This window comes from Poecilia latipinna, unplaced genomic scaffold, assembly GCF_001443285.1.
Source record: "Poecilia latipinna isolate Pla-1442-1.1 unplaced genomic scaffold, P_latipinna-1.0 Scaffold131, whole genome shotgun sequence".
In the NCBI taxonomy this organism is placed as follows: domain Eukaryota; kingdom Metazoa; phylum Chordata; class Actinopteri; order Cyprinodontiformes; family Poeciliidae; genus Poecilia; species Poecilia latipinna.
The window spans coordinates 504,158-525,126 of record NW_015112747.1 but is presented as its reverse complement, the minus strand read 5'-3'; the positions used below and the strand labels follow the sequence as shown (position 1 = coordinate 525,126).

The 20,969-nt window shown below is 39.7% G+C and overlaps 2 protein-coding genes across 4 annotated transcripts in view; one reads left to right on the top strand and one right to left on the bottom strand.

Moving 5' to 3' along the window:
- Positions 1–488: 488 nt before the first annotated feature.
- On the top strand, positions 489–9,574 carry LOC106945169 (phosphatase and actin regulator 3-like). The gene is made up of 8 exons (XM_015028642.1): positions 489–745; positions 1,492–1,742; positions 2,330–2,483; positions 7,672–7,727; positions 7,894–7,955; positions 8,060–8,200; positions 8,482–8,558; positions 8,931–9,574. Exons 1-8 carry the CDS (start codon positions 504–506, stop codon positions 8,944–8,946), a joined length of 999 nt encoding a protein of 332 aa, XP_014884128.1. The 5' UTR covers positions 489–503; the 3' UTR covers positions 8,947–9,574.
- Positions 8,064–20,969, bottom strand: part of LOC106945167 (synaptonemal complex protein 2) — a 25,381-nt gene continuing 12,475 nt past the window's right edge. For 2 of the 3 annotated variants that reach the window (XM_015028639.1, XM_015028640.1), the window contains exons 30-46: positions 20,704–20,869; positions 20,543–20,604; positions 20,281–20,445; positions 18,453–18,599; positions 18,198–18,317; positions 17,390–17,540; positions 16,433–16,725; positions 14,925–15,176; positions 13,915–13,966; positions 13,649–13,780; positions 13,129–13,283; positions 12,813–12,907; positions 12,421–12,520; positions 12,246–12,304; positions 10,757–10,835; positions 10,435–10,491; positions 9,293–10,071 (exon numbers count right to left, since the gene is read on the bottom strand). In XM_015028639.1, coding sequence (XP_014884125.1) covers positions 10,015–10,071; positions 10,435–10,491; positions 10,757–10,835; positions 12,246–12,304; positions 12,421–12,520; positions 12,813–12,907; positions 13,129–13,283; positions 13,649–13,780; positions 13,915–13,966; positions 14,925–15,176; positions 16,433–16,725; positions 17,390–17,540; positions 18,198–18,317; positions 18,453–18,599; positions 20,281–20,445; positions 20,543–20,604; positions 20,704–20,869 — 2,142 coding nt within the window. In that variant the 3' untranslated portion in view covers positions 9,293–10,014. Of the gene's footprint in view, positions 8,216–9,292; positions 10,072–10,434; positions 10,492–10,756; positions 10,836–12,245; positions 12,305–12,420; positions 12,521–12,812; positions 12,908–13,128; positions 13,284–13,648; positions 13,781–13,914; positions 13,967–14,924; positions 15,177–16,432; positions 16,726–17,389; positions 17,541–18,197; positions 18,318–18,452; positions 18,600–20,280; positions 20,446–20,542; positions 20,605–20,703; positions 20,870–20,969 lie in introns of those variants that run through there. The other variant, XM_015028641.1, reaches the window with a different exon arrangement.

The window sequence follows — 20,969 nt, the reverse complement described above, 5'->3', positions numbered from 1 at the left end:
TTTTTTGTTTTGTTTTGTTTTTTTGTTAATTGCAAGTGACTCTACTCTAATTCTCAAGTGAAGGTTGTTACTGATGCTTGTTAAAAATGAAAACAAAAAGAAAAGAAAGACTGAATTTTGATTTTAAAAGCTGAATAATCCTAAATAATGAAAAATAAAATATGACAATATGGCATTACTGAACAGAATGGGGTGAATGTGGAAGTCAATGTAAGCCTCCCTCTGTACAGATTGAAAGCTGTCCAGTGTGTTTACAGTTATTGTCCTAGTGAAGTTATTTCTGAAAGACCCGTAATTTTACTTCTATTACAATACCAGGCGAATTAGCATCTAACCAAAAAGCTGTAAACTCGGCATGAAGCTGGTATAGTTTGATGCATAGACCTGTTAACTAAACATGTAAAGTTACCTTAAGATACTGAAAGCTGAATCCTAAATATGTACACAAATACAGCTAGTTCAGAAAAAATAAGAGAGATTTGCATGATTATTAACATTAATTTATGTGCCTTTTAGATTCAGGACCTGTGTCGCTCCCTACTCACCTGCCCAACTCCTACCTCCCCAAAGAGCCTCTGCCCAGGGCCACAGAAAGCCTGACATCGATGACCCTGCCACTACGGGGGCCCCTGGCAAACCCTTCGGGATCCCCACACCTGGGTAATATGATCCACCCTCCCATGCCTCCCAGCTGCATTATGGAGGAGCTGCAGAGGGCTTTTGCTTCCAAGAATCGACAGGAGAGGTTAGTTTTCAATTTATGGATATTCCATATTATGATTTATTTAGTCGTTACTGTGCCCTGCGACAGACTGGCGACCTGTCCAGGGTGTACCCCGCCTCTCGCCCGGAACGTTAGCTGGAGATAGGCACCAGCACCCCTCCCGACCCCACTGAGGGACAAGGGTGTTCAGAAAATGGATGGATGGATAGTCGTTACTGTTTTTTTTTTTTTTTATATTTTTTGTTTAAAAAAAGAACATAAATAAGATAGAATTGGTCCCTGATGGAAGAATGACCTTCTAGATTCATGTTCGTCCCAAAAAATTAAAAAAATATATATTTTCATAAAATATTCTTCTAGTATAGATTTCCCCCCAATCCGTAAAACCTACTATCCAGTCGGCTGCTGATTGCTAATTTATGAGACGCGTTTTAATCGTGACACTGCCTACTTTAGAAGCAGGAGGCAAAAATAAATAATTTCACAATATCAATTCTTAATGTTAAAGCTTTTAAAACTGCATCCAGGCCCCGCTAGGATGTCAAAGTAACAAAAGTTTCGACCCAAATCCCCTCTGTGTCCAGACACAGACTGGTGAAGCGATGTTTTCTTTTGGCTTCCACAAGCCTCTTGCAGTAGTTTGCTGGAATTTTGACCCATGAGCCACTCTCACTTATTGTCAGTGTTTTTCCGATCAGTTCAGTTGTATCTATATCTCTTTCGCTGTTCACAATAAAAAACCATCTGTCCTTTCGTGTTTTCCTCAGTGTCCACGACGGGTGTGAGCAGGGCTCGCCCCCAAGGCTATGGTGCTCCGACGGACGGCTGTCTCGCTCCTGCAGCTCTGACAACCAACACATGTCGTCTTTAACCGGCGGCTGCATAGGAGCCGGAGGGTCTGACTGGCCCAAGAAGGAAGCGGAGGAGAATAAGGAGAACGTACGGCTGGACCAGTGCTTCTCCAAGACCTCAGGCCTCCCCTTCGACCTAGACAGCTGGAACGAGTCCGTCATCTCTGGTGGGTCTCACACAGCCGTAGTGGGTTGCTGAAAGTGTAACCCCCAACCGTGCAGGCACTTGTGTGTTGGAGAATTCAACGTTTTTCTTTTTGAGGGTTTCATGTTTTTTAGGACATTATTTGAGTTTCGAGCATCACAATCCCATACGTCTTACTTTTTCCAGGCTTATTTTCAGAGACAGTATTCGTCTATATTATAATAATGTTGCTCACTCCACACACCACAAAAACCGTGGAGCATTTACTTCTACATTGATGATATTAGAGGAGAAAATAGAAGAACTTTAGTGAAGACTAAGAGTTCTCCCCCGCCCCCACATTAAATATACAGAAAATCTAATTAGGTAACACACACCATTATTTCATCGATAGTCAATAAAAAAAAAAAAAAAGCAATTAGGTCATGTTATAACGTTTGCTTCAATTTGATCTTTTCTTTCAGTTCTAATTTTATATTGTGGTATTTAATCTAGAAGTATTTACTGCATCCTGTGTCTAGATGCCATGGTGTTCTGCATTGTTGCATTGGTTTCTAGTTAAGCCTGTGTCTCGGCATGGCGGTGCAATGGACATGTATGGTGTTGCAGGTACACTTCCTCGCAGGCTAAGGAAGGAGCTGCTGGCCGTCAAGCTACGAAACAGGCCGAGCAAGCAGGAGCTGGAGGACAAGAATATCTTTCCGGCACGGAGTGATCAGGAGCGACAGGAAATCCGTCAGCAGATAGAGATGAAACTTGCCAAGTAAGAAGTAGAAGCTTTGCGATGCTCCTAACTATGGAGCTGTGAAACACGTGTTCTCCCTCCTGCAGATTAGGTCTGGTTTGGATTTTTTATTTTTATTTATTTTTTTTTGTCACACAGTTCAGATCATCAAACAAATTTTTAGCTTCACAAAAGAAGCCAGAACAACAAAGGTAAAAGAGGCAAAAACAACAAAAACCAATCCATGCGAGTGCGCAATCGTCAAGAGGAATACACAGGCAGAAACACATATCGATGATCGTCCAAATATTTGGAAATTATTCTGGGGACTAGTGTGACAATAGTGAGCCTGTTAGAAGGTTTGGTTCTGTTACATCTGGTGTAAAACCAACATCTGTGTGACTGTCCGAAGCTTTGCTGTAACGTTGTTGCCATGAATTCTGCTCTCTGCTAAAACAAGAGACTTGATATTTCTCTACAGGGATTTCATATATAACACTTTATGGCAATTGGTGCTTCCAAATGTGGCACAACATGTAGTGGGCATAGGGAGCAAGTATCTTTGGATAGCTATTTCCCTTAATAAATGAAATAATTGTTTCAAAACTGCATTATCTCTGCCTGACATCGAAATGTGTTTGATAAAAGTTTCAACTGTGACAGAAAAACCAAAATGGAAGCAATGTAGGGGAAATGACAAATGTTGCACAAAACGTCTAGACTAAGCACATCTTGAAGTTATCTGAAAATGACTTCTATGTAGTTGATGATGCAAGAAAGTTATAAAAATGCTGAAAACTTTGCTTATGCATAATTGCATAAATCATCTACCATTTAAAGTGTAGTTAAAATAAATAATTGGGATCTTCCAACTGTTTTTTCTTTTTTTTTTTTTTTTACCAAAGTGTTGTATCGTGCACAACCTGCCCTAAAATGAATGTTTTGTTGTATCTGCGGTACAGTTAAGTTACCTACCAACCCATAACAAGTCTAACTAAAGCTGAAAATATTCACTGCACAGGAAGTGGGGCGTCTGTCGTAGGCAATCTTCCAAATAGATGACTATCACACGTTTTTCATTACTAGAAATTCACACATGTACCGTCATTTCTTGAAACTTTCACATTACAATCAGTCTTTCTGCTGATTATTTTGGGGGCAACAAGTGCGGCAAACTCGTTCCAGGAAACGTTTCCTCCGTGAAGCTTCATTGATGTGTACGTACATTTTGTCCCTCTTTGTAAAGACATAGGTGGAATTTTCCCCCCCCCCCCCCCCCGCCCTCCCAATGCAACTGAGCCGGATAATTTTCACAGACTGACAGCAGTTATCTCATGATTGGATATATCACCACACTCAGGCTCTTTAACACCGGCGCTTCAAACCGAGACACACAAGAGCGTTATATAACGCGCTGTGAAATCATTCGCAGCCAAGCACAAAGTGCCACCCACACTTCAGAGAACAATGTCCAACGGGTGTCTAATAGGCAACTAATAACATGGCCTCTTACTCTTTTTCTTAGAAGCACTGGAAGAAACGCCTTTCTGGTCATTTAAAAAGAAGACATGATTTGAAGTGTGCAGTGCAGTGTTATAAAAACAAGTCGGATAAATCTGCGAGAAAGCAGCACAAAAGGCTATGTGTTGCTAATATAAGGAGCTATTACTGCCAAGTGTCATAATACACTGATACACTCCTTTTGTTTCATAAAAGAAATGCTTCTTTAAGACTTTTACAGAGTGATATGCTTTGAATTTGAAAAATTAACCTAAACAAGACTTCCAAATAACTTAACTTACCTTGTACTGTAAGTATGTAACTTTTTTCAGTTCTGGTTTAATACTCGAGTGCCTTTACATCTTGGCTACTTCTCAAATATTGAAGTGTAGCATTAGACCTAATGTGGCAAATATGGACATAATTTAACGATTTATATTCATTTTTGTCAGACCAAGAAGTCTAAACTCAAGGAGCTTTGAATAATACAGCTTTCTAATTCCACGTTGCTGCAAAGAAAAACTGTGGAGGATAACCTTTTCTAATTATAGCTCAGATTGGTTAACTGAAGGAGGAAAAAAACTCCCTGAGGCAGTCGTGAGAAACAAAAGAACACACTAAGCACCAATACATTTCTGCACGGCTCCAACCTCTAATTGTCTTCTTTGCCTTTGAGCTTTTGTGTGTTGCTGCAGAACAGATGATGGATGATAACACACCGTCTCTCCGTCGGTGTCAGTGATCGACGACCTTTCTATCTTTAGCTCCAGAGCTAGCATCAGCTCTGCAGCCACACTGCCATGTTGTTTCTAATCTTAGCTCCTGCTACAGTTCAATAATGCATTCCACCTTCGTGCACTGCTGCCTCCTCACAAATGTCGGGGAGTTATATCAGCAGAAATAATACCGGCGTGGGAGGAGGCAGGGCACCCTGCTACAGTACTACGAGAAAGAAGAAAGCTGAAAAAGGCACATTTTATGTTCTTGGTGCAGTTGGCAGCCTAAATTAACGACCAAACAACCGCCCACATGCAGTTTTTTTCCACTCAGTTGGTTGGATATTTAACACCTCTCTCGACTGGGGCACTTATTGATTACTTTCGCACCTCACTTAAAAGGGGAATACATCAAAAAAATGGAAACTCTAAAAGATTTTGGTGTTTTCTCTGCGTCTCGTAGAAAAATCTCTAACTTTCACTCTATAACCTGCGATGCAATCAGTGTGTCAGTTTAAACAAAACACGTGACAAAATTACCTGAGGTTTAAAAATAGTTTACTGTACCTCGAGTCAAATTTAATTAGCTGCTAAGCTGATTAAATTTAGCAACTCCGTTAGCACATTTATCTTTCCTGCCGAGGCAGAAAAAAGAAAACAGCAGCATGTTTCCAAAAATAGCTGCAGATTGTCATTTAAAGCACACGCAGCTTGGAGTGCGGTGGTGAAATCTCTCCCCCCCTCCCTCCCTGTGTTACTAGGGAGAAATGAGGACTTCTGCAGGAAAACTCCATTGTCTTCAAGATACTGTTGCTAAGCAACCCAGCGACCGGGTCAATACAGTGGATGCTCATAAGCGCTGGGGCTTCACTAGTGATTTTCCGTTTGTTGTACGTTTGGAATGTAACAGCATTCGAGGCGCTTCGCCGTGGTTTTTCTCTTCGTTTGTCAGTGAGGGGAACAAAAGAATCGTGAGCTGTAAATCATTCCCACCTGATGAGATCTTTTGATAGCAATGAAATCCAACTGATCTAATCAAAGGGGAAGCTGTAGACGAGGGAGGATAGCAATGAGTGCTCCTCCTTTTATCAGGTTTTAGGAACAAAATGGAATTCCTGCTTGAGATTTCGAAAGCGTTCTACAAACACTTGTGATTGTTGTGTTCCTGTTCTAATCACAGGAACACAGGGCATGAAGGCTGAACAAAACCTTGTACCATGTAAAGATATGTAAAGATCTCTACATGCTTATTAATTACTGAAGACATAACAGTCGACTTTCTGTTTAGCACTGAGAAGAAACTGTTCTTGGGAGAAGGGGAAGATATCAGACATCTTGCTCGGTTAATTTAAAAAAAGATGAAAATTGTATTCCAAGTTGTAGTTGAATGCCGGTCATTTTGCCCCATCCTCATGTACAAACTGGGGCCATCTACTGTGGAACATACCCATCAGGCATTAATACCCAACCTGGGAGATGTTTTCAAAATTGATGATTTTCAAAGCCAACGTTTTTTTAAGAGGTCATGATCTGTCACATTTTGGTGGATTCAACATGGCAAAATGGTAATTAGAATCAAAATGGTTGGAAATAGAGGGCAATACAAACTTTATCAAAAAAATAATTTGCAAATACTGTGAGATATTAGCAAGACTTGAGAGGGGAATATGAATTTTGAGGGGAAACATGAGAGAAGCTGGTCAGCAATTCAAAGAAAATTCGATTTACAATAAATAACCATATAAATATGCTTAATGATAATTGAGATGGCTAAAAACAATTTTGGCATGCCATGTTTTTAATAAAATGTTTAAATATGTTATAATTGTACACAGTTTTACTGTCTTCTAAGAGACGGGTGTCTTATTTACTGTCAGAGACAATGTTGGTGGTTTAATAAAAATACTTATAATCCATATCTACCAGGGTATGAATAATTTGGGTTTTTCTTTTAAGTCCCACTGAAGGCAGCCAAAGTACTACCAGAACATGCGCCACAGATTGAGAACCATGGAGACAAGATTAAGTCCTCATCTGCAGTATATGCAGACACAGATAAAAAACGACTGTTACTTTTGCGTATGCATCATGGGCGTCCAGGTTTTAGTTCATGTGACCTAACTTTGATGTTTCAGAGAACCAAACTATAAGAGTCCAGTGTTTGCCAGGGTGAGGGGATGAAGAGAGTCCTGTTGTGTAGAGGCATTCAAACTCTCTTTGTGGTTTTCACCTCTGGAGGTCTGCTGGGGTATAACCCACAGGCTGTCTGATGTTGACCTCTTTAAGATGCTCACATATATAATTCATACAAAGCCAACTCACAGACACATAGCTGAACCTTTTGATTGCTTTGATGGCGAAGGGACAACTGGAAACTAAACTTCCAGGACAACAAGTGGTTAAAGCTGCTGTATTATTTTATTTATTTATTTACAAAACAAATATTTTTATATGTTTTTAAAATAAATAACTTTCGACACATATTTAAATAAACCGACGCTACTGTTAGAGTACTACGCTGGTGCGAGTTTACTCCCTCCTGCTCGAGCGTAAAAGCGGGGGAAGCCTTAGTGGGCGGAGCTTCCAACACATTATGCATGCAGTAACCAGGGAGACTGGCGGAGTCGCGCCCCGTCCCAGCCCCATCACGACCCGCTTCAAAAAGCGCTTGTGGCTGATAGTAGAGAGAGGAGTGCCTGCGCCGCCGAGACAGAGTGGAGTTTTCCCGCCGCAGAGATGCTGCTCGCCGAAATATAAAACTTGCTTGAGGAAATTCTCTGTACGGAGATAAATCGGCGCCGTTCATCACTCTTCCAAATGTGGGGAGCCCCTCTGCCCAAGCAGCACAGCCGCGGTTTGGATGGGAGATGGAAACATAGGGGATTCCTCTCGAGAACGCGCGTCGTGAAGAAACTGCAACCTGTTTAATACGAACAGAGGGGAAGGAGGAAAGGGGCTGGAGGAGATTTGGTCAACATGGTTCAAAACGTGGTTCTGGTGTTTCTCCGCAGGAGGTTGAGCCAGAGACCGAATGTGGAGGAGCTGGAGAGTCGAAACATTTTAAAACGTGAGTCTCACCGTATTTGTTGTGGTATTTATGACTCAAGGTGTTGGAAATTAAGGAAATAAGCACACTTTATTTACAAGTATTAATTTACATGATTTTCTTTTTGCATTGAGAGCAAAATGTAAAGCTTTTTCGAATGTTTTTTTTAATTATTATTATTTTTCAGAAAGAAACGATCAAACGGAGCAGGAGGAGAGGAGGGAGATAAAACAGCGACTAAACAGAAAGGTACAACACTTTTGGTTAATTTATATATAACCGACAACATGCATAACCTTTTTATTGGGTTAAATTAATTTGACCTTTTTTTGTGTGTGGGTGGGCTTTCTCAGCTCAATCAGCGGCCAACAGTTGATGAGCTGCGGGAGAGAAAGATCCTGATCCGCTTCAGTGACTACGTGGAGGTGGCCAAAGCTCAGGACTATGACAGGAGAGCAGACAAGCCCTGGACTCGTCTCTCAGCGGCGGACAAGGTGAGTGTTTGTCAAGACAAGTGACCTTCAGGATGTACAAAAGAAATAAATAAATCAATATTTAGGTCAGGCATTACGAAATTCCCCCAAATTCCGTGACTATCACTGAGGACTACCAGCATGTTCATGTCGCTGTTATCAGCTTATCTCACAGAATCCCCCGCCCTTTTAAATGATTTATCCTGATTATATCTTTCTCCTGCTGTTCACTGATGCTCACTGGCTCAGGATGCTTTTTAGGGGATTCACTGATAATGGTCTTTTTTGCCTTTTCCCCACAGGCTGCAATCCGGAAAGAGCTGAACGAGTTCAAGAGCACAGAGATGGAAGTGCACGCCTCAAGCAAACACCTAACTAGGTTAGTATTCTGAGCCGCCTGCGTGTTAGTGTGTTTGGTAATGCATGCATGCTCTATTCTGGGCAGCAGCAGTCTATATTTAGCTCACCGTGCTCCTTACATAGAGCAGGAGACTCTATAGATAGATGGGAGTGCGTCTAAACTGGGGAGGGGAGGTTGTCCCCTGGAGAGCTAAGAGTATCAGAGAGCCAATAATGAAATGGTACAATGTCCTTGGCTGTGCTGGTCTACAAATGAAGGATCTGTGGGTTGTACCAGTGACCCAGAGAGTTTAAAAATAGCTCCTGGTTAATGGCTACACAGCCAGAATTGATGACAAAGGTACCCTCTCCCATCCTCTGCACTAACACACAGCATGTCTACCTTTTGCAGGTTCCACCGGCCGTGAAAGACTGAAGAGTTTCTTCTGTGAAGAAATGCTGAGCGTAGAAATTTCCTTAAGCTGCCTGTCGCCAGCTCAGTGGTGACACATCGAAGAGCCTGAAGCCTTTTTTTTTTTATTGTCTTCAGCGTGTCTTTAGCTTTCTTCCGACACCCCTCATATTTATCAGTATGAAGAAACGGGTGTGGGAGAAACAACGGAGGGATGTTTGCCGGCATTGCGTCCCGGAGACCACTGGGTGCGACGTGGAAGCAGGCAGGTGGAAGAGACTTCGGTGGAAACCCTCTTACTCTCAGGATGAGAGCAGAGGGAGGGGAAAAAAACAAACAAAAAAAAAACAATCCTGTCGTTCTTTTTTGTACTAATTCAAGGACTACTTTGACAAATCGGTGTGAATCCATGTAGTGGGAAGAAGTAGTGCATGTGACCACCTTTTCTTAACTGATGAATAATGTGTCACTTGGACTGTGTACAGACTGTGAAGTCGGGTGAGAATGCGTCGGGGAGGAATTTGATATTGACTGTACATACAGTATGTCAATCAGAACGGGACTGATAGTGTCTTCACTGAAAAGAGAAATACCTTTGTAAGCACTACTTCAAAACTGTCTTCAAAATACATGTTTTTTAAGAACGGGCAGTGTATTAATTTCTCAAACGATTTTATTTCCAATTAAGAATGGCTTTAACAAGAGGTTTAAAAACAATTAAATACATTTAGGATTATGTTTTTTATTACTTAAACATCTTTCACTAAAACATAAATACAGTGTTTTAAAAATATTAAAGCCATGCAGAGGCTAATGCCCTGTTTGCACCAACACCAAGGGGACTTTCTTTAGCTCTCACTGGATAGTAAAGAACATTCTTCTGAAATTTAGAAACATCTCTAACGAAACACAATGCATATTAGGAACAAGTCCAGCTCTCAAACAACTGGATGCATCCACACAAAACAAAAGAATCTGGAGTAAAAACATTGCATACTAGCACAGTAGAAACAACATCACATGTTGACAATCACATCGGTTCACAGTGTAGGGTAACCTTTGGTCACCTCCAAACCTGGATCCATCAGGGGAAAAACAAAGCATGTAGTCCTCTCTTCACACTCTGGATCTCTCCCTCGTGCTATGAGCAGCGCACAAGCGTCGGAAAAGATCATTGAGAACATGATAAATCATCTCAGACGATACTGTGTACAACACTGGATGTTAAAGTGGATATTCAGAGTCCACACATCCTTTCTAACATTTTTTGCTTTTCATTTGATTTGGACAGAATAAATGTCACACTAAAGGTGCGGAGAAAAAAACACAAAAAACGGTCTGGAATTATCCATCCTGCTCCGTGACAAAAACCTGGTGTTTAACGCAGGTGTGTGGAGTTTTTCCATTTAACTGAATGAACATGTTCTCAGAGGCAGAGCGAAAAGTAAAACATTGAAAGCCAGATTTTTAGGCTGAGGCGTCACCTGTGTTGGTGTCAACTCACCATTTCACTGAGAAGCCTGTCCTGAATCGACTTCATGTCTTTTTTTATCAGGCACATCTGAAAGCAGCAGCCAGTATAAAAAAATTTTATGGATATGAGACACAATTTGGTCTGTGAGTGAATTTATGGCATGAAGAGAAAAGAGTAAAAGTTTCTGGTACTAAAACTGATGGTTAAACAGAGATTACAGTCCTTGACAGGAAGAGGCTGAAGTGGTCTACTCTGATTTATAACTAAAGTTTCTCCTCTTGGGACTTGCACAATTATTACCAGAGAAGAAACACAATAAATCATACAATTTATACGTATGTGAAAGTCATACCTCTGATTTGAACACCCCGTCTTCATAATCCCAGTTGTGACCAGTGATACTTTGTAAGGTTTTCTTCAGTGTATCAGTTCTGGAAAGAAAATGCATACAAACAAAAACAAAAAAAAAGAATGGAAAAGACTGTTTGTGAAGATAAAAAAAAAAAAATGCAAATAACACATTTTTAATGGCAAAAATTATGGGTCGGTTGACAGAATGACTTCAAATTCAAAATTATGTATAGAAGTGAATACTTTTTAAATTGAGTAATTTATTTAAATGGGCATAATAATAAGGTCACCACACGTTTTATCAGGATTTGATGACAATTAACACACAAGCTAACAATCTCACACAACACGGCATCAAGATGGATAACTAGTTTAAATCATTAAAAACTTGAGTGCAATTCAATAATGATAACATGGTCAAATGCAATCTGTTTCCAGGTGGTGTCTAATTTTATGTGTCCAAGGAAAATACACATTTGAAATAATTATTGATCACAGAGATCCATAAATAATTGGTGAGGGTAGGGGAAAAATAATAAAAATTCATTTTCCTGTCTTTTCACTAACTGTGTCAAAACTACAAACTCCCAACCTTTTGGTCAATAGATTATTTTAAAAAAATCAATCAAAGTAAGAAGTGTCTGTCTTGACACAATCTTTTAATTTCTTAATTTTTTGCTGTATTTTTTTTAAATGTTAAATTCCTCAGAAAAAAAGTCCTTTTTGCTCAAAATCGAATTGGCAGGAGAGATAATAATAAAAAAAAAAAAAAAAAATGGACATAGGTATCTATCAGAAAAAAAGCCAGACCAATCATGATTATATAATAGAGACAAACACCTTTCTCTCATATATTATAGCAATTTGTTTTTTAATATTAAATGCATATGACTGCTATCAGCTGGCATGCTAGCAGTGTTTTTAAGGCCTATGATGTAAACATTGGGAGAACAGTGACATTGTAGCAGAAAGCACAGTGATGTGCATAAGGACACGTTGCCACACATCATAACAAAAACTTCAGAATCAAGTGTTAATTGACAAATTAGGGCACAAAAAGGACATTTCTTGGATAATAGAGTGTGCTGGTTACAGCCTGGGAAGCATAAGGCTTATAAGCCATGGTGATAAATCTGGGTGCCGGCTGGATAACAGTCAGGCGCTGAACACAGGCAAATCATCTGTAAAACCCCTATTAGTTATAGCAGTGGAAACATCTCTTCAAAAATAGCTTGTGCTGGAGGGAGACATATTTAGTTTCTGATGATAGCCCAGAGGGGGGAAATGACTTTCCAGTCAACCCCTTTAATCCTTGTTCTACTGAATAAACAAGTGTGTTGTTCAACGTTTTACAGGGTATTTTAGTCCAAGCTTGAGGAAAAAGACAACAACAACAACAACAAAAATCAATCAATGATCAGAAGAGTGTAGCTGAAGAACAATATGACTCTTTCAGCATCTACAGAGAAACACGTAAGTCTTTAATTCACCTCTTGGTTTCCTGCTTCTGGTAACCATGGAAAGTCATCATCTGTTTTTTCCAGAATATCTGCAAGAAAGAAGGGTCCAAATGATGGCTGTCATCTGTTTAAAATGAGCAATGTTAAAGTCGTTACGTTAGTTTTATGATCAAGTTTCAGGTGAAAACAAGCTTAAGTGACCCACGGTGATGTCTTTCTCCATGTTTTGCAGCATGTTGTTGTCCAGCTCCATCTTCTTGATCTCCTCCAAAAGGACCTTTTGAATTTGTTCAACTCTCTGAGCTCTGTGCAGAGCAGAAAACAAACAATAAAACAAACAAAAAAAATACATCTAAGAAGAAAAGCCTGCAGAGTTTTATCCCACAAAGCAGGAACGTTGAGGATTTGGCGCCTATAGAAGCATGCGAATATTCAATAACTGGACATTTAGAGCACTGATAAAACAAAAGCCAGACAACCATCTATGTTTTTCTTTATTAAATAGTACTGAAGGTCAAATCATTTTCAAGTCAGTTTGTGCATTTAACAAAAAGGTTAGAAATACATTAGAAAACCATAAAATCCCCCAGGACAGACCTTTTTTTGTTAAGTTGGATACCAATAGAGGAGATGTGTTGCTGGAAAGTTTTGGAAGATTGTTTGTTGTAGATTTCCATAATCTTGCAACGGTCCTGAAAACATTTATCACACGACATACAGTTGATCAAGACAAGTCAGAGAAGAGTCCATTCTTAAAGGTAGTCACTGCTTTCTAAAATAAACTCAGTTAATTGAAGACTTATAAGAATATTCATGGCTTCAGAAAGGGTCTGGGCATAAAACACAGCACAGGATATTTTCTTATTTTGTTGTGCGTGTGTGTGTGCGTGTGTATGAATGTGTGCAAGTAAACCTGGAACTTGTTTTTCAGCTCAGAGCTCAGCTGCTGACAGAGGTTATTTGGGTTCAGAGTTCTTCCTGGCAGCTCTGAATCCTCTTCCATGTCTTCAGTCTCCCACTGACTGCAGCTTATGTGGCTCATCTCATCCACCGCAGACACTTCGGCAACTGTGAGCAGAACACATCCAGACATCACTTCTAGTTTGAATCGCTTTTGTTGTTCCAACACAAACCTGCTGAACACGTCTCACTCTCTGCATAATTCTCACTGCAAAATCATATATTTTCTTTTTAGAAAGTTGCCTACACCCCAAAATAAAATGTTGGGTAAAATCATGGTGAAAACATTATTTCATCATGTACTGTAGAGTTCAAGTGTTTAAGAGAATGACAGGCCTCGTGGTTTCACCTGATCACACGCCTTTTTATGCGCAATTACTGCCAGCGGTGTTCTGGCTTTTTTTTTTTTTTTAAATGTATTTTAGCAAAAGAGCTATTTATTTTTGGGGGTGAGAATGATAAATATGGCTTACAAGACTTGAAAAGTTTTCTTGGCTTCATTCGAGGAGAACGCTGGCCTCTAATCTTGCTTTTCTTCTTCTCCTCTTCTTTCTCATCTTCCTCTGAATTACTGGATGATGAAATGCAGCGTTTGCGAGCTGGTCCTAAAAGACACGTCCACGCATCAAGCAGCCATTGTTTTTCTCTTTTTCTGCACTAATACATAGCAACGATTTATTTGTGGTGCACACATTATGCTGTTAGCAACTTAACGAACTGAAAAATAAGAACGTTTTACCTGAGACGAAATGCTGTGTCAGCTCAAGGTTCTTGTCAGTGACCGGTGTTTTCTATCAGAATCAACAGTGATGCATTAGGCACTTATTTTATGGTCATATCACAATAATCCATTTCCACTTTTTAAATTGTCCAGTCCACTCAGTAATCTACAAACATCCAAGATAGGGTTTCCTACTCAGTTAATGACAAAATTCTACACTTTTACAAATAGTCTAAACATTAAAAGTTCTCAATGTTTTACAAATTATAAAGAGTAAATATATGCTTTTTTATTTTAAGACAATGGGATAGAGGAAGAAAAATTGAAAATACAAATGCTATATTAATAAGCACCAGATCTGGAAAACTCTTAAATTAAATTTCATACATTTTCTAGACGCAGGCAAATATAATAAAACAAAGGTCAGGGTTTCCCTCAGTGTGTTATAAGCCTGGCAGGCCACCAGGCTTTACTTGTGCCCCCACCAGACTTAGCATTGTAAATTTATTAGTTGTTTTTTTTTTTACAACACTGCCTTTTTTAATCTTTTAGTCTTACAAAAATGTATAACTTTCAAATGATATTTTAAAATTTCTTGTCAACTTTAAATATTTTTTAACTCAAAAACACGGGGGGTGACTGGATGACTGCCGCAGCACCATGAGCACCAGGTTTAGCAAGTTTTCTGAGGGGAACCCTGCAAAGATAAATAAAAAAATCTGATCTTATCCCCCAATCTTATCTACCTCAGCAAACGTCAAAAAATCAACCACTGTCCTCTCCTCTATCCCATTAGAGAGGTTTGATTGTCTGAATATTTGCAATTAACAATAGTCACCCCACTGTATAGACAGACTATACAGTCAGACTATATTTGTCTGACTATATATGTCTGACATATTACTATATTTAGCAATATGTCAGACAAAACAAATCGGTCAAAATCGGAATTGGCAATCGGGGATCGGCCAAAAAAGACTACAATTGGTGCACTCCTAAAAAAAATCCTCAGGAAAAGAGATAAAAACCTCCTTCATGTTTCTGCTGAGAACTGACGACTTTGGCGATGACTGGCTTAGGGAGCCCAGGGAAACTGAGGACACTTTACTGAGGTCAAGGTTACAACCACTGGGTAAGGCGACTCCAGGGAGCGGTGACTGGTGGGCAGACGGTACTGGTGGCTTGTCTAGCTCCAGAAGAGTTGATGTCAAGAGTGGCTGTGTGGATGGAGACAAAAGGGACAGAGGCACTGGGGACAGATGTTGCTGGACTGGAAGAATCTGGAAACAAACAATTAAGGCCAGAGAACATTATGACAAATCGTCGATGTGAGGCAATATTGCAGCTCATTTTGTAATTACAAATGTCTGCTGTGGATTATAAACAAGGAATGATGAGGGCAGTAGGAAGCAGATGAAGTGCAACAGTAATATTATCAGCCTGGAGTTCGAAAGAATATTTCAATCGTGCTACTTCACTGTTCATAATATCCTACATAATCACTACACGATTTTCTTTTTAACTCGTCAAACGACTCGTTCCCTCTGAATGGTCTAGTTTCAATTTTAGCTAAATGGTCTCATGTTACTTTATGATGTGTGTATAACTGTTACAATAATGAGTCTTAAAAGAGAACCTTTGTGTTTCTACCTAAAGTGTCACGGTTTGTTTGAGTTCAACCTCTGGGAATTCCAGCTCACCTATTGGACGGCCTTCAGTTATTTAACAGCTTACAGCTGATACATTTTTCCAGTGATTCACGGCTGTCAACTAACGCCGGCGGTTTACACGTGAGGTAACGGTATGTGAATCACATGAAGATGCTACATTTCAGACTGAGAGGGGAGATGCTGAATAATTGCCAAGATGAAGTGTTGCAAGAAGCATTTGACAACTGGAATAAAACATCACAGGTGAAAGTTTTACCTGGAGCGTAAAACTCAATGATATAGAATATTCCTGAAAAAAAGGTGATTTATATCAGTAAATTGCTGAATTTATAACTTCTTATTAAGAATCTAAAAACAGCAACATTTCTTCTTTTCAGAGTCTTACATGTCTGTATAGGTTATTTGCAGGTTTTTCCTTCCTGAACAATTTCCTTTCCACCATGTTTTTTTTTTGTTGTTGTTGTTGTTGGTCTACCCAGCTGTTGGTTGATTTCAACAGAATTTGTTAGTTTCTTAATTAGAATTCGAAGACAGATGGCTGGCATTCCCCATCTATTAGATATTGCTCAATATCCTAAAGTTCTACTACCTTCTCTCACAGATGCACTGATAATCGTTTTGCTTTCTCTGAGAATTCGACAACCATCTGTATCAATTTGTGAGTATGTTATCAGGCCTGAGCTTCCAGGTTATGCAAATATTTGACTAAGAGTAAATTGGGTTGTTTCTGGAGCTAACAAAATGGCTCAGTCCAACCACGAGCAGTATTATCAAAGTGGAGAGAGAACACAGTCAACAACTGTTTAACTTTTGATGCAGAATATTTGAGGGTGACATACGTTTTCAGAGTTAGGAGGTTGACCAACCTCTGCAGCAGTGAGTCCAGTGGGGGGACTGGGTGCGGGGGTCTGACTTGCCAGTGAACAGGCAGACGGGACAGACGGAGTCTTCGAATAGTCCTGGTTTTGTTCTCCGTTATAGAAAGAAGACAGCTTACGCTGGCCTTTGCTGTTGACTGTGGAGCGAACTTTGGGTAGCAGCTGGATTGGAGAGGGGGTGCCCTGGCAGGATAGATCTCTGGAGGTAGGGAGTGGGGATCCCCGTGGGCTGAGGACAGTGGAGCAGGTCAAACCCAAGGTTGGTGCTGACCTCCCAGCGGCTGTGAGGGTCCAAAGCAAACACAGATGTTCTAACAGCTGGCTTCAGATATTGGTTGGAGCACAAAAGGTCAACATATACACCCTTTCTACACACTGTTTTACGGTTAAGGGTTTGGAAAGCATAACATCGTTTGGAGTGAAGAAGCACCACATGGAAACTGAGACTCAACTGAACATACACAATGACAAAATGTTAAGATAAATACCATAAGGTGCAAAAGTGCTGTTTGTAAAAAAAAAAAAAACATGTTATGTGCAACTATTCTCGTCAAATACTCTAACCCCACTTCTGAAACACATCGTCATTACCTAATTGCAAACATTAACATTCCATGTTATTTACAGATTTAAAGACTGAGATGGATCACATTCACAAGTAGCTATATCTGTTAGAATGACGAACTTTCCACTTAATTTAGTCATGCTGTAAAAATGAGTAAAACCTTACAATTCCCCAGATGAACCCAAATTAGCCAATTTGAATGATCTGAATCATTTTCCACTTCAAGAACTGCCAAAGGGCCAGAAAAATATATATAACAGTGGCCTATGTGATGTAACGAAACCATTTGATTAACCATGAAAGATTCGAGTGATGTCAAAGAAGTCAAAAGACTGTTGTCTCTCTCTGAAGTTGGTAAGGAGCTTTCCTCTCCAACTTACATCTCATCTTTTCAATGAAAGGAGGAGACGGACAGAAAGAGGTCTGGCAGGCGGCCAAGGAATCCTTCAAAGAACTTGTTTGTTCTCGACCTGGGATGACATTTTTCTTATTCAACATCAAAGTTTCCTGGAGAATGTTCCCCGCTTTAACCTGTTGGGAAATAATCTTTTTATTCATTCTGGACAGCTGTAAGCATGAAATACCAAACTATTTATACATAAAAAAGTAAATGGTTGAAAACAGTTGTTAACACATATTATGAAAAAAAAGAAAAAGACATTGAACCTTTTGTTTCTCAGATCAAATCAAACTAAACTTTTTTTTGTTTTCTTTCAGCTTTATCTTTTTTTTTTCTTGCTAAATACTAGATAAGACAGTAATTGGATCCAAAGGTGCATCAACAAATTACTTAGTAAAGATTGTGAATACTTATGAACATATGATATCTTACTTTTGATATACTTTCAAAAATCTCTAAAATCTTTTCATGTTGTCTTTATGTGATGTTGTGTGTAGAGTTAAAGGCTGTAACATTACAAATGAGGGAAATGTGAAGCGTTATACTTTCCAGTTCCACTGTGGCCTCTATTTCTTTTTTTCTTGCACAAAAATGTGAAATTAAAGATTAAATTATTTCTCATGAATTACCCATTATCATTGTTTAATATAGTACTTTATTAGAGGGTTGTTTATTTGGGGAATTTTACCATTAGGATTACTGAGTCATTAGAGTAAACTAGTATCAACTAAAAAGCTTCATTCATAAATCCTATTTCACAATCTTCATTTTTATAACTGAACTCTCACCTTATGGTCTGTTTTTGTGAGATCGGCCTCCCTGTATTTGTCTGCCTGGTGCTCAGAGAGGTCTTTTTTACTCTTCTTTATCGGTGGATCATCTGCACAGTTCTCCTCCTTGTTCCACTGCTGCTCGACAGAACAAATAAAACAGTCAGACACACCAAAATGTATTATTATTCAGCTCTTTCTGTGATGTCTAACTATGAATATTTATGCACAATCATCAGTTAATGTGGGTGAAATTAAACAAAATGTATGTACCTCTTCTTTGGAAAAAGGACACACATCCAACACAAACTCTGTGGGTGGTTTCATTTTGATTGGTTGTTTGCTCGCAGTCCTTTTCTTCTTTGTTGGCGCAACCTCTTTCGTCTTTTCTAAATTCTTCAAATTATCGGCAGAGGAGTGCTGTTTTAAAGGAAAAACAGCACTTTGTCAAATCTGAAAAAACCCAAGTTGAGATTTACCATTCACTAAAGTACTGGGGTTGACACGTACTAGTAAAACACTCACAAAAAGAAAGGGATTTTGGGTGAAATTTATGGTAAGTGCAAAAAGTTCACCCTATAAAGATATATAATGAAACTAGGCTTTTAAATAGAACAATGCAATGGTCATTTCTTCATGTCACAGAAAAAAAGTCAACAAAGGAGTTGTGTATGCAACAAAAACATCAATCCCTAAATAACGTCTCGTGTGCCTTTGAGCATCAACAACACCTTGATAACGACGTCTCATTCTGTTCACTAGTTGACTTATTGTTTGCTGAGGTAATTCTTGTGTGGTGGTCCTTAGGTTATTGAGGTTTTGGGTACAGAGGGACATGAGTCTTCACAAAGTTTTAGGTGATCCAATAGGTTTTCAATGGGATTTATGTCTGGAGAAAGTGCAGACCACTCCATTCGAGGTTATGCCCCAGTCTCCAGCAGCCGATCGCTAATAACACAACCTCGATGCGCTGGAGAACTGTTGTCCATGAAAGTGAAATTAGGCCTGTGTTCTTCATGCTGAGTTACAATGAATGGATGTAATTCGCAGTATATAGGTTTGTCACCAAGTGTACAGTAGTTCTGTATTGACTATACACACATACCCACACTGTAACACCACCAAAAGCTCGTTTAGTGACAACAGTGGCTGATGCATAGCGTTCTTTTGTCGCCTCCAGCATCGTTATTATCTAATTTTTGCTAAGCGTGAATCGACTTTGATCAGAGAACAGCACTGAGGCCCAATGGTCCCTTGACCAGTCAGTGTACATGCTCCCTGCGCAATGCAAGACAATTTGACCTGGAGGTGTGTTTAGGTGCCCTTCTGGTTCATCTAGCACACAGACCATGCGGATGTCAAGTTTTGAATGGTCTAAAATGACATTTCCTTAAGCATTCCTGGGATTTATCACACAGTTCCAGAATGAAGCAGTCATCAGTGTGATGTGTGCCCAAAGGACATCCACTTTTACGGCTTTCTGTGACCGCTCCAGTCTCTCTGTTGCAACCTGCTGACGACACTCTGTGACACTAAAAGCTCAGTGGCCGCTTCCATCTGAGGATATGCGGTTTGAAGCCTGGAGACGATGAGGTACTGCTAATTAGTTGTTAGGTGTTGTCTTGGTTTCATGATGTCAAAATGCGAACAGCCTGATGAGGAGGACTGTTCAAATACAAACTTTGACTGGATCTGTAAATTTACTGGTTGATTCATGGACCAAACACTTGTTATGAAATGTGTCATTACACAGGATGTTAAAGAACACAAAGTTGTGCATTCAGAAATTTCAATAAGGTCACATTAAGTTCACCTGTAGGGGTTGTAGTGAATCGGTTCGTAATAAAATTTCACCTGAAAGCTGGATATCCCTATCTTTTATGAGTATTTATTTACTTAGAAAGTTTAAAATAATTTATTTTCACAGTATAACCAAAACGTTAATAAAAATGTCATAAAACTTTATAAAGCTCAAAGTAGTCACGACTTTGTGTATGCTTTCAACAGACAGCTCTGTGAATTTGGCACAGATGAGCTTGCACTACTTGCTCAGATGAGTTGCTTAAACACAAAACACGAGGCATAGAAAAAGCTCTTTTGCCTTGGGTGGCTGAGGCGTCTCTGTTTCCGATTGGCTGTCATCTGTATCTGGTTCCTTGTAGTTCTTCTTAGAGGTGGCTGCCACTCTCCTGGGCCTCTTTGAAGCAGCTTGTGGTTTTCTGCTGACTGCTGCTTGCTTCGCTGCCTTTGGGTGATCCAAGGCCTCCTATGAACACAGATTCGTTATACGACAGTGACACACAGTGGTAACGTGGGGTACAGCAGCAGCAGCAGTTTGTGGAGCAGTAGCTGCAACGTCTTACCTGAGTAAGTTTGCTTTTGTCCTTCCCAACTTTTGAAGATGATTGTAAATCTGGGGGTATGTCTGTTAAGTAAATACCAAATGATATAATAAGCTTTATGTATAGGATCACTGATGCATTCTTTTATTGAGCTTTTCTGCAATAAATTAAAGGCTATGGACCTGGAGACTGCAGAGGGACTTTTTTGGGTTTGATCTGTGGCTGTCTGGAGTACTTGATGACTTGGGGTTTGGGCTTCCTGGCTGACTCTCTCAGCCAGCTGACATCTGTCGGGGCGTTGTCCGTGTCTGTGTCACTGAACAGATGCTTTTTCACATGCAGCTTGTTCTGCAACATACATGTCAGCAGGTGACAAATGCAGATGTACAGTTGTGGTCAAAAGTGTACATACACTTGTAAAAAATCATAATGTTATGGCTGTCTTGAG

Excerpts from the sequence above, each read along its gene's own strand:
- LOC106945169 (XM_015028642.1), top strand. The coding sequence starts at position 504 with ATGTGCCTTTTAGATTCAGGACCTGTGTCGCTCCCTACTCACCTGCCC. Across the intron at positions 1,743-2,329 it reads GAACGAGTCCGTCATCTCTG|GTACACTTCCTCGCAGGCTA; the intron begins GTGGGTCTCACA and ends ATGGTGTTGCAG. Across the intron at positions 7,956-8,059 it reads AACAGCGACTAAACAGAAAG|CTCAATCAGCGGCCAACAGT; the intron begins GTACAACACTTT and ends GGGCTTTCTCAG.